This window comes from Natrix helvetica (genome assembly GCF_964273705.1).
Source record: "Natrix helvetica genome assembly, chromosome: 3".
Taxonomy (NCBI): domain Eukaryota; kingdom Metazoa; phylum Chordata; class Lepidosauria; order Squamata; family Natricidae; genus Natrix; species Natrix helvetica.
This window is the reverse complement of record NC_138549.1, coordinates 91,550,012-91,562,195: the sequence shown is the minus strand read 5'-3', so window position 1 is coordinate 91,562,195 and position 12,184 is coordinate 91,550,012. Positions and strand designations below refer to the sequence as shown.

Genomic DNA, 12,184 nt, shown 5'->3' with positions numbered 1-12,184 from the left:
AGTAATGTTTTAAAGGTGTCATGAAAGAGAAATAAGTATTACCTGTCAAGATTGAGACTGATCTTGAAGTAATTTAAAAATAACAGGTTACAAGAATAATACGTAAAAATATGCTTTGTTGGATACAAAGGAAATGGGCGATGTGTTAATAATTTAAAGGCATATACAAATAGTAAGTCAAGAGTGTGACCTGGATAATTTTCCTAAATTGGATTTACAAAATAACTTGTTAAATGTTTGAAGAATTTTATGAAAAGGGACAGGAAAAAAATGAAAATGTTTTCTGGGACTTTATTTGAAGGGTCTAAAGATCAAATTGTTAACCATAAAAGGAAGGAATATAAAGATGGTTCAATTGATCAAATTGATCAATATGTTGTTATCTTTGTAACTCTTAATGCACTTTTCTAATCTGGACTAAATATTAAGCCTAAAAGGTTGATGGACAAGAGATGCGATATGAGAAGAATAAATCACTTGTATATAAGAGAAAATGAAAGGTTTATAATTGTTTTGAGGACAGTCACTTTTTAATATATTTATTTATTATTTTCTTACTTTCTTTTCTATTTCTATTTCTCTTTTTCCTCCCCCCCCCTGAACCTTCTACTCCTTTTTCAGTTTTTACTTTTAATAGAATCTTTACATTGTCACAGGACAACTTTAAGTACGCCACTCCCAATCATTTTTTGCAGAAATGTAAATAATAGAATGTCATATGACTTATCCAAATACTACCTTCAGGGGAAAAAGTTAAGTAACTCATTTTAAAACACCTTCCCAGTAAGATTAATATTCTGTAAGGTTTATTTAGTTTGCAATGTTTGTAGAACAAAAGTATATTCTGTAAGTTCATTAGGAGTGTTTACAATGAGGATCAGAATGAGGAACTTCAATTCTTATTAAACTGTTGATATGTAACTAAGAGAATACAAAGAATAGTCCAAAGCTGAATCACTTCATCAGAACAAAGTCCCGCCATAAAATATTCAAGAGTTGACTGCATGTATAAATATGTTTGTGTGTAATACTTCTGTGTCATCCTTTCAGTCGACCAAGGTGAGGAAAGTAGTGCCAATAAAGATGGCACTCAGTCAGGACATTTTGGTGATAACGATGCTACTACATGGAGTATTGGGTACCATGATCAACCTCAACAATAATGGCTTTGAAGACATTGTTATTGCTATTAATCCAATGATACCGGAAGATGCCAAAATTATTACCAACATACAGGTATGATAATTAGACATTTCTGAATATATTAACTTTGTAATACATTAAGAATTCTGTTATATATATATAGTGCTAAAATCTATTTGTGTTTTGTAAATAATGAGGTAAATTCCAGTGTGTGTGTGTCTGTGTGTGTGTGTTATAGCCGACAGCTCCCTGTGTCAAGAGGCTGGGCAATTCAAGACCAATTTGATAAGAAAAGAGACTTTTCTGACAGTCAGTAGACTGAATAGGCACAAATCAACTAATAAACAAGCTTTCTGGCTAAAATATATTTGTTTAAATTGTAGCTATAGCTGTATTTTTATCTATCTCTGGTGATCATGCAAATTGATTCTGCCTAATATTTTATTTATTTAATTGCATCCTGCCATTATTATTTTTACACATAGCTCAGGGCAATGAACATATTCAACACCCCCCCTTCTCCTATTTTCCCCATAACCCTGTAAGGTGTGTTGGGCTGAGGAAGAGTGATTGCTCCAATTGGTCACCCAGCAGATGTTATGTCTAAGGTCAGAGAATTCATAGTCTCCTGCTCTCCAGCTTGGAGCCTTTTGTCCTTTTCGTAATGCTTTCTTCTATTTGGTGATGTGTAAGTGTACCCCCTACTTTTACTATAAAGTTCCACCATTCAAGTGTATGAAACTCCAAAGAAATTCATAAACGTTAGAACCAACTTGATTGCTCAGCCCTAAACTGCTGCCCTTTATCATATGGACTTTGTGTTCCATTTTAAAAGCATTCCACGTTCAGAGGAGGCTAATTGTTAACTACTCACCCTCCTTTACCTCTTTGAAGGAGAGATGGAGCAATCCTCCTTCATTTCATATAATTGTAATAATTTGATCTCTGGCACAATGTATCATTTTAGTGTTGGCCTTTTCCAGCCTGATGTTTTTGAATTTACAAGTCCTACCATTTTTAATCAATACTAGCGGTCAGGGGAGGCAGGGGAGGCACAGCTTCACCGCTCTCCTCATGAAAATAAAAAAAAAGGGAAAAGGGAAAAGGCGCTGAGGAACCTTCTGCACACGTGGTCCGGAAATGGGACCACGTGTGCAGGAGGTTCCTCTAGCCTCAGCCTCCCTCCTGTACACGTCGTCCCATTCCCCGCCTTCCTGAGTCAACATGAAGGGGACCGCGGAGCGCGCTGATGACATCACCAGCCTCACCAGCCATAAACCTCACCGCACATCACTGTGCCCAGGTATTTATTTATCCCAACCCTCCTTCCATTAATGTTGCCGCAATTCCTGAAGAGGTGATGCCAAGAGCAATTTCTCCCTGAGCTCTGGTTTCAGCAACAATTACATTAGTTAAAAATGTTTTCTCTGTGCCCCCAGAAGAGTCAAGAGAAATGATACCACCTTGTTGTTTCACTAGCTGATCCATGATCATTTGGTATGCTTGTTTCTGATCTTGATTTAGAAGTGGCTTCTTGTCCGCGATATATGCCCTTGTTGATTATGTCTGTGCCAAATGTACTTTCTAATGTTGGATTTTCCCTGTTACCAGAGGGAGCCCCTTTGGGGAGTACTATGAATCCATTACCATGGCAACTCCACAGCGCTGTACATTAGAAGCCATTTTAAGGCAGAACAGTAGAAGCCATTTTAAGGTACAACAGGCTGTATCTTAACAGAACAGACCCCCTGAGGGGGTTAGGGGTGTCTTACCCCTACAGTATTTGTTCCCAGAGAGTAAGTAATCTGTGTACCAAGTTTGGTTGAAATTGCTCGAGGCGTTCCAGAGTTGCCATTTTTACATATATAGATAGCCAGTGAACCTGTTCACTGAGATTATGGGAACCAAAATTCACTACATCAGAAAGATATAAAAAGTGAGGAAAATTCATACAAATAAAAGTGGAAGAAAAGTGATATATTAAGATTGTGAGCTTAGCAAGATGATTTCACAGTTTAAGAATACATAATTATTTAATGGTTTTATTTTTAATGGAACCTATTCACATTTAAAGGTAAAACATTTAATTCTTTTTTATAATTTCTCAATAACCAATTTCATTGTATTTATTTTGTACAATGACAATAATGACTATTACTATATAGCAGATGAGATTATTTCCTGAATGTCAAGAAAAGACAGAAAAAGATGCAAGAACATAATTTGTGATTTTCAGATTCTGGGAAGTTGTGGTCTAAGTAGACTCATCTGATCTTTCAGATTTTTTGAGACTGCATGTGAAACCCCAAAATAAATATCAGGTCACACGAGAGTGCTAAGTAGAATGAAATAAATCCAATGTACAGAACTCTAGGCAGTAACTATTGACAGCTCCACAACAAAGTTAATATATTTGTATTTTGTGTTCCTATTAGAATATGGTTAAAGAAGCATCCAATTATCTCATCAATGCTACGGAACGAAGATTTTACTTTAAGTCTGTAAAAATTATAATTCCATTGACATGGGAAAAAAAACCAGAATATAAAAGAGTCATAAGAGAATCCTATGAAAAAGTAAGTGGAGAATATTCTTTAAAAATATGTGATATTTTAAGAGAGAGAAACTATAATATAACCGCAGGTCTCTGATTTTGTCCTTATAACTCAATCGCCTTCTCCAACTGCAGTTGCTTTGAAAGAGAATTTGCCTTTTAAGAATCCTACCGAGGGAGTCTGAAAGAGATGAATATGTTTAACCTCCAGCAAAAATATTTTTTTTGTTTTAATGCTAAAACAAATACCGTATTTATCGGCTTATAACACGCACAGGCGTATAACACGCACCTTCATTTTAAGAGGGAAATTTCAGGAAAAAAATTTAAATTTCAAATAAAGAACTTTGAAGCAAAATAAGGGTAGCTCAGAACTTTTTTTTATTAATATTATTACCACTTATAAGGTAAATAATGTAAAAGGACAGTAAAAGCAACTGTTTTAACAAAGAAACTTGGATATTCTGTTTTTACAAAACAGTTTTTACAAAATTGGTCTTATGAGTGCAGAATGCTGCAAAATACCATAAATGCAGGCCAGTTGTTGAGTGTTTCAAATGTGATTGGAACACACAACAAGGTGACCACAGTGTGTGTGTGTGTGTGTGTGAGTGAGACAGACAGACACACAGAGAGAGGAACAGAAAGAGGGAGTGAGGGAGGGAATCAGAGAGAGACTGACAGAGTCTGACAGAATCAGAGAGGTACTTTTAACTACCTGGCAGCGGTGTTTTGCCTTGGGGGGCTCCTCAGAACATCCCAAGACTTCGGAGGGAAGCTTACAGCCCTCCCTCGGGATGCTTCGGAGGGAAGCTTCTGCAAAAGCCCGGGCGAGTGACAACAAGTTACGAAGTCTCCGAGGCTGTAATTTTCCGAGCTGTGCGCACGTGCCTGTTTTCCACGGCGTGGAGCAGAGGCGAGATTCTGCGCGGCGAGCGATGATTCCGGGGGCCATCTGGGAAGATGAGGAACGCGAGGGGGGACCCTGCCCCCCCACTGATGGCCCCAGATTCATCGCTCGCCGCGCAGAATCTCACCGCTGCTCCACGCCGTGGAAAACAGGCGAACGCGCACAGCTCGGAAAATTACAGCCTCGGAGACTTCGTAACTTGTTGTCACTCGCCCGGGCTTTTGCAGAAGCTTCCCTCCGAAGCCCGAGAAGAGGGAGGGGAGCGGGTGCCCGGCACACAGAAGAGCCGCATTAAAAACATGGCTTCTTAACATTATATCGGCGTATAACACGCATACATCATTTGCCCCCTATTTTTCAGGGGGGAAAAGTGCGTGTTATACACCGATAAATACGGTACTAAAAAGGTGACAGATTTAGAAGGTAAAGAGCTTTTCACTGACTCTCTCATTCCAGAGGTCTGGACAGAGAATAATAGATTTAAATTATACAAAGTTAGATTCACACTAATTATTACAAAAAAATGTAATAACAGTTTAACTATGCTGAGCAAGTGGGTTAATAGCCTAAAAATACCCTTCCAAATGTACACTTTTAAAATACTGCAACTGTGGCATTCACGGAGGTTGTGAATCTAAACTCTGTATTTACAGAAAGTTTGCAACTCAATCAATGTCAGCCTACAAAGTGGTCTATACTAAGAAACAATGCCATTAGGCTCTTGATCAGTGGTGGATTTCAAATAATTTAACAACCAGTTGTCTGCCCTAGTGACCATATGGGTAGGCATGGCTCAGTGGCCATGTGACTGGGTTGGCATGGCCAACTCAATGTCACTCAGATCGATGGACAATTTGCCTTAGCTGTTACAATGTAATAAGGGTTAACCAGAGAGGCAGTTTCTGTAAGCAGGGCAATAAAGATTAGGCTAAAAACAACACCAGATTGTTTTCTTCCTGCCTTCCTTCAGGATTAACCCTGTAAAGTGAAAAAACAAACAAAATGAGATTTCTTCCAACAATTGGTTCTCCGAACTGCTTAGAAAGTTAAGAACCAGTTCTCCCGAATAGGTGCGAACTGACTGAATCCCACCACTGGTCTTGGCTAGTTTTATTCTAACACCTACAGTAACAGAATCTTGCAAGTCTGAATGCACTTTCCGCTACCCTCACATTATCTTCATGTGAACTAGGAAAGGGTATGTCTGATACATTTTTTTCAAGTTATTTTCTTGGCCTGGGTTGGGCTCAAGTGCCACTTATCTGACTGTTGCCTTGCCAGAAGCACTTGTCCCTCTCCTTCAAGGCCTTCCTGTATGCCAGGCTCTGGGTCCAACCCACAGCCTGTGAATCATGCGCAGCCCTGGAAAGCTAGTAATGCAGCTCCACAAGTCATCCCCTTCAAATAAAGTAGGTTTGCTACTTATATACTTTAAGGATATTAGCTATATTTTATAGGAATCCTAAGACAATTCCTCTTCACACAATGTGGCCCAGACAAACCAAAGTTTGGACACATGTGTCCCAGAGATGGCTTCCTACCGGCTCAGACTGGTAGTAACCTGGAGCCCTGGGTTGCTGGAACTGGCAGAGACCCAGGCCTGCCACGCCCCCAAACCAGTTCTCCCGGTGGCGCTGTAGGAGTCACCATCTTGTTTTTTGCTTTTGCATATGCGCAGAGCAATTTTAGTGGTACTGCGCATGCACACGCACAGGCGGGACACCCCTGACGAATCGGCAGTAACGGCTGCTGGAACCCTTGATGTGTCCTATAATCTTTGCAGGGAAACAATGACAGCGAAGTTATTAACTTCAAGTGCCTGCTTGTGAGCTTTACGCCCATTGGTGAGAACAAATAATTCCTGACCTTTATACACTAAAACTTAATTTAACGCACTATTGGAGGGAATATATATACATTATTCCCAGAGATCTGCAAAATCCAAAAGTGCTTCTTTGGGTCTATTTATATCACTTATATAACAATTTAAGGCAATGATGTAATTTTCACCCTTTATGCACTGATAACATTATAGAAACGGACACAGATAATATGATTTGTTTTACTTCTACAATGACATTATTAAGGTGAAATTAACATAAATGTATCTGATTTAACTGAACCATTTCGGCTGTAACAGATTTGCCTATTATTTTCAGGAGGGAATGATAGCTAGGTGAAAATTTTACTCCATCTTTTTCAAGTCTGCTAAATAATAGTCCACTAATTTACTGTTTTACGGTAATTAGTTTCTTCTTTTGATGTGAAGAGTCTTTTCTACAGTCTAACAAAATGACTTGGTATTATAAAGATGTTGCTGATATTGCTGAAGAATAACTGTTGACATCCCTAAATATTTCTCCTGCTAATTGTGACTGAAAGGAATTATGGAGGACAATAGTTCCTCCATTAGTACATCTCTGCTATGTATTTAAATGAATTATATACACACTTAATGTAAGTAAATCATATGATTAACAGCCAAACCTTTCATTCTTATGGTGATTCAAATTTCAGAGGGAGCTAAGTTTGACTGCTTCCATGCCTATGTGCAATATCTTGTCAATTAAGTACAAAAAGGATATATTCAATATAGGCAATTTCAGGGTTAAAGAGTACTGAATAATGTAATGCAATAAATAAATAAAATATATAATGAATTTTTAAGAGGCGTTTTCCAACCAGGGATAATTTTGTATTAGCAAACGGTTAGATACTTTTTCTTCACTGATCTTTAAAATATGCCTATTATTATTTTTAGGCTGACATCATAGTAGCTGATCCTCATTTGAAGTCTGGAGATGATCCTTACACCCTGCAGTTTGGAGGTTGTGGGATACCAGGAAGATACATTCATTTCACACCAACATTTCTGACAAACGACAATTTGCATGATGTTTATGGCTCTCGAGGTAATATAATTAATTGGGGGTTTTTTCGTTCTCACTAATGAAACCTTCAATAGGCAGGGACTGAACAATAACCAACAAAATAAGAAAGTTCATGAAAATATAAATGTCTAATCTCCCTTGGTTGCTTCTTTTTAACAGGTCAAAACTCAGGCAAAAGTTTAACGAAGTCTGCATTTTAGAATGAACAATAGTTTCCAGCTTGAAACTATCATACTCTGGGTCTATTCGAGTGGTGGGAGTCAAAAAAAATTACTGTGGGCACAGCTTCGTGGGTGTGACTTTGGGCGTGGCTTTGTGGGCATGGCAGGGGAAGGATACTGCAAACTCCCTCCCCACTCCTGGGGGAAGGTTACTGCAAAATCTCATTCCCTCCCCACCCCACTAACCTGCTTTCCAGGGCGGGGCCAGCTATTTGCTGGTTCTCTGAACGACTCAAAATTTCCACTACTGGTTCTCCAGAACAGGTCAGAACTGGCTGAATACCCCCTCTGGTCTATTCAGATGGCCAGATTCAAAACATGGCTGGGTGTCTGCATATTTAGCAATAGGATAGAAAAGGCACTTTCAATTTTGTGCAGCAAGTCATCTATGCTATACTTAATGAATTTGGAGTTGCACATAGACTTAAGCTCAGCTTCCTTTCCAAACACTTTCTTAGTGGGATCACCATTAAATACCCACTAATAATGACATGTCCACAGTTCCAACAACATTGAAACACACACACATAACGACAACTTTTTACTGACTATTGCAAACTTAAATTATCATGTTACAATTCAGTTGTTTTACTTTTTCCTTACAGGTAGGGTCTTTGTCCATGAGTGGGCTCATCTCAGATGGGGTGTCTTTGATGAATATAATTATGATGCTCCTTTTTATGTTTCTAAGGAAAAGACAATTGAGGCAACAAGGTATCTTCCTAGACTTAAATTAACCTAATATGCTACAGTGACTAGACTTTAGTACTTCATCAATTTTCTATCTACTTGCTTCTTGATCAAGGATACAATTATTATCCAAATAATAATAATTGTCACTCTCTTGGTTTGTTAATTGTATATCCCTTTCAATTATTAAGCTATTAAGCCAATTGTTTCTTTTGTATATCCAGTGTGACATCTTTTTCCATATCATGGGAAGTTTTGTTTATAATTAATTCAAAAAACATATTTCAAAATTATCTTAGTCCATTTGTTTTGATGTTTCTTCAAAACACTTTTTTTAGTTCTTAAACTTGTAGTTTAAAGATTTTCAGTCACTAAGGACTGAAGGAAATTTACCTGGCGCTGTAAAACAAGTAAATCCCAAGGTTCTTAATAGCTGAAATGCTGTTAACAAGTAATTTCCAAAAGTGATTAGAAAAGGAAGGATGCAAACTTAGTCCACTGTGATTTGAGCAAGATGGCTAACCCCTCTTCTCCCAGAACTCCTCCAAGGATCCTCATCTTGGAAAGACCACTGGTGGGTGATCTCTTGCCTGTAAAAGAATTTTCAGAGTTAGTCTATTCACAGATCTTCATTCCGCTATGGTGGCCAGCTCTGCTTTTCTTGAGTCCATCTTCAGTTCCCCATTTCTTCCCTAGAAGTCTCTAGAAGTCCCTCCAATATCAACGTTCAAAATTGTCAATACTCTTTTTCAAAGTTCAAGCTTGCAAAATATAAACATCTCCTGACTTGGAAGGGAGACCAAGAATCACTCGAGCTTTAGGCTAAGCTGGGAAATTGAAAAACTTTCTGGAACAAGGCAACAGCAAACCACTTGAGTACTCTTGCAAAGAAAATGAATTGAATGTGTCCCAAAAATTATCAGAAGTCTAGCTCAACTTGAAACAAAATGTCTCTTTTTATATCGATGTTATCATTTTTCATTTGTAAATTATGTATATTTTTATTATGTCATTTTAGATGTTCAGCTGGTGTCACCGGTATTTACATATTTCCAACTGGACCGGGAAACCACAGAGATTGCAGATTCCTGGAAGACACTCAGATGTATGAACCAGGATGTCAATTTGTAGCAGATAAATCCCAAAGCACTCCAGTGTCTATAATGTATATGCAAAGTTTACCTTCTGTAAGCACAACTAATGTAAATCATTTAAGTTGATCTGATATTTGTCCTGAATTGTCCTGATGAATTCTTATTTTTATATTTTTAGGTTGCTATGTTCTGTAATAAAAGCAATCATAATATCGAAGCACCAAATCTGCAAAACAAATTCTGCAACTACAAGAGTACATGGGAAGTAATTATGAATTCCGCTGACTTCGCTTCCTCCTCTATAATGAATAATCCTCCACCTGACCCCACTTTCACCTTGATGCAAACACGTGACAGAGTTGTTTGTTTAGTGCTTGATGTCTCTGGAAGTATGGGAGATGTAAGTGTTGCGTTAGAAAATTCTTTTAACAAAAAACTTCAAAATGATTTTTTTATAGGAATGCTGGGTTAGCTGTTAATTAATTACTGATATTTAACACTTCTAATTCATATGCACTTCTTTTCATAAACATTAGCGTTTATGAAACTAGTAAATTATAGTTGCTTAATTGTTGTGAAAAAAGGAAAAGTTATCCGAGAGGATAGATATGATCCAAGATGTTATACAGGCCTTAGAAGCAGGGTTTTGTAAGACAGTTGGAGAGCGGTCCTTGACTTACGACTAAAATTGAGCCCAAAATCTCTGTTGTTAAGTGGGACATTTGTTGAGTTTTGTCCCATTTTACGACCTTTCTTTCCACTTTCTTGTTAAGTGAATCACTGTCAGGAGAAACGTTGGTAACCCAACTGTTACGTAATCTGGCTTCCCCATTGACTTTGCTTGTAAGAAGGTCGCAAAAGGAGATCACATGATCAAGGGATGCTGCAAAGGTTGTAACTCTGAAAAATGGTCATAAGTCCCATTTTTCAATGCCGTAGAATTTGAACACTCACTGAAGGAAATGTTGTTAGTCGAGGACTACCTATACCCGTGATGGCGAACCTATGGCACGTGTGCCACAAGTGGCACGCGGAGCCATTTGTCAGGGCACGCGAGGCGCTGCCCTGTCAGCTGGCCAGCGCGCATGCGTGTGCTGGCCAGCTGAGTTCACCATTTTTAAAAGCTATTTTTCGCCTTCCCCAGGCTCCAGAGGCTTTATAGGAGCCTGGGGAGGGCGAAAAGAGCCTCCCCCGCCCCCCCCGGAGGCTTCAGGGACAGTCCCTGAAGCAACCTCCGGGTTGCTCGGAGGGTCGTTTTAAGCGTTCCGAAGGCTTCGGGGACCGTCCGAGGCTTCCCTGACGCCTTTGGAGCGCTTAAAACCACGATCCGAGCAACCCGGAAGTCACTTCCGGTTTGCTCGGAGCGTGGTTTTAAGCGCTCAGAGGGAGAGAGAGAGAGAGAGAGAAGAAAACAAGAAAGAAAAAGTGCCGCAAAGAAAGACAAAAAGACGGGTGGAAATGCCCAGGCCGCTACGAATCCCAGAGCGCCCTGTTTCTTCAAAGGATCCCACCGGCGGAGGGGGCAAGGGGGAGGCTCGGCTCGGCTCGGCTCAGCCAGTTGCCATGGCGGTGAGAGATGAAGCTGAGCCGCAATGGGGAGGGTCAGGATGGCAGCTGCCGCCGCTACCGAGCTTGTCCTGGGGGCTTCGATCGGACACTGGTGCCGCAGTCGGCTGCCGAGAGGCGGCTGGGTTGTCTGTGACTCGGTTCCCCCGCTTTTTCGCGCACACATAGGCGCACACACACACACACACACACGCCTGCTCACGGACCTACATACATACACACACACAGACCCACACACCCAGGATGGAAAGCACAAGGCGCCCCCTCTACCGGATCCCGCTGGATCACGGGATCCACTTGACTGGGAACTGACGAGGGGCGCGAGGAGAATTCACAATCATCCCCAGTTTAGCAGCACCCAGCCCGGCTCACTGCAGCTGGCCGTGATGTCAGAGGCACCACTCTTAAAGGGACCGACAGCCCGGCTGGCGGCCGCAGGTTTGCCCGCTCAGCCTGTGTCTGACTCGGTGTGTGCGTGTGCGCTGGTTCACATTCGTGCCCGCGCGTGGAATTGGGCCGCACGTTGAAACGCGAGTGGTGTTGGGAAGGGATGTAAAACGAGAGGGAAACGCAGACGACAGAGCGGCGTGGGGAGGGGAAAGAGATGAGAGCGGAGATCCCAAACTGAGAGAATCTCACCAGGTTTTGCCCAGCGACTTTCACGCTCGTTTTATGTATGCGTGTCTGCTCAGCTGGGTGGTTCAAGAACTACTGTCGTGGAAATGTAAACGTCCGGGGATTCTGAATTATGCATATTATAGACTTCGTGCCTGTGTGTATTTGTGTCCTAGCTTGTCAGCCTCCGGAGGGCCTCCGGGGGGGTCGGGGAGGCTCTTTTCACCCTCCCCAGGCTCCTATAAAGCCCCTGGAGCCTGGGAAGGGCAAAAAAAACATGTAAAAATGGGGGGGGTTGTGCGTTGTGCGCGCATGCGCACTGGGGGGGTCGCGCGTTGCATTATGGGTGTGGCATGCCCGCACTCGACCCCCCTGCGCTCCCCCCACTTATGGCATGGGAGCAAAAAAAGGTTCGCCATCACTGACCTATACAAAGGCCAGGTCCTCTCCACTTTAAGGCAGGAAAGCAATACTCAATTTCAGAGTTTCATACTTTCTCA

The 12,184-nt window shown here is 40.8% G+C and overlaps 1 protein-coding gene across 1 annotated transcript in view; it reads left to right on the top strand.

Annotated features, from left to right (window-relative positions):
• Positions 1-12,184, top strand: part of CLCA4 (chloride channel accessory 4) — a gene marked incomplete at its 3' end in the record, with an annotated part of 30,446 nt that overhangs the window by 349 nt on the left and 17,913 nt on the right. The window contains exons 2-7 of the mRNA XM_081949157.1: positions 1,060-1,236; positions 3,579-3,719; positions 7,369-7,519; positions 8,325-8,433; positions 9,428-9,596; positions 9,682-9,903. Of these exons, the coding sequence (XP_081805283.1) occupies positions 1,060-1,236; positions 3,579-3,719; positions 7,369-7,519; positions 8,325-8,433; positions 9,428-9,596; positions 9,682-9,903 (969 nt within the window). The remainder of the gene's footprint in view (positions 1-1,059; positions 1,237-3,578; positions 3,720-7,368; positions 7,520-8,324; positions 8,434-9,427; positions 9,597-9,681; positions 9,904-12,184) is intronic.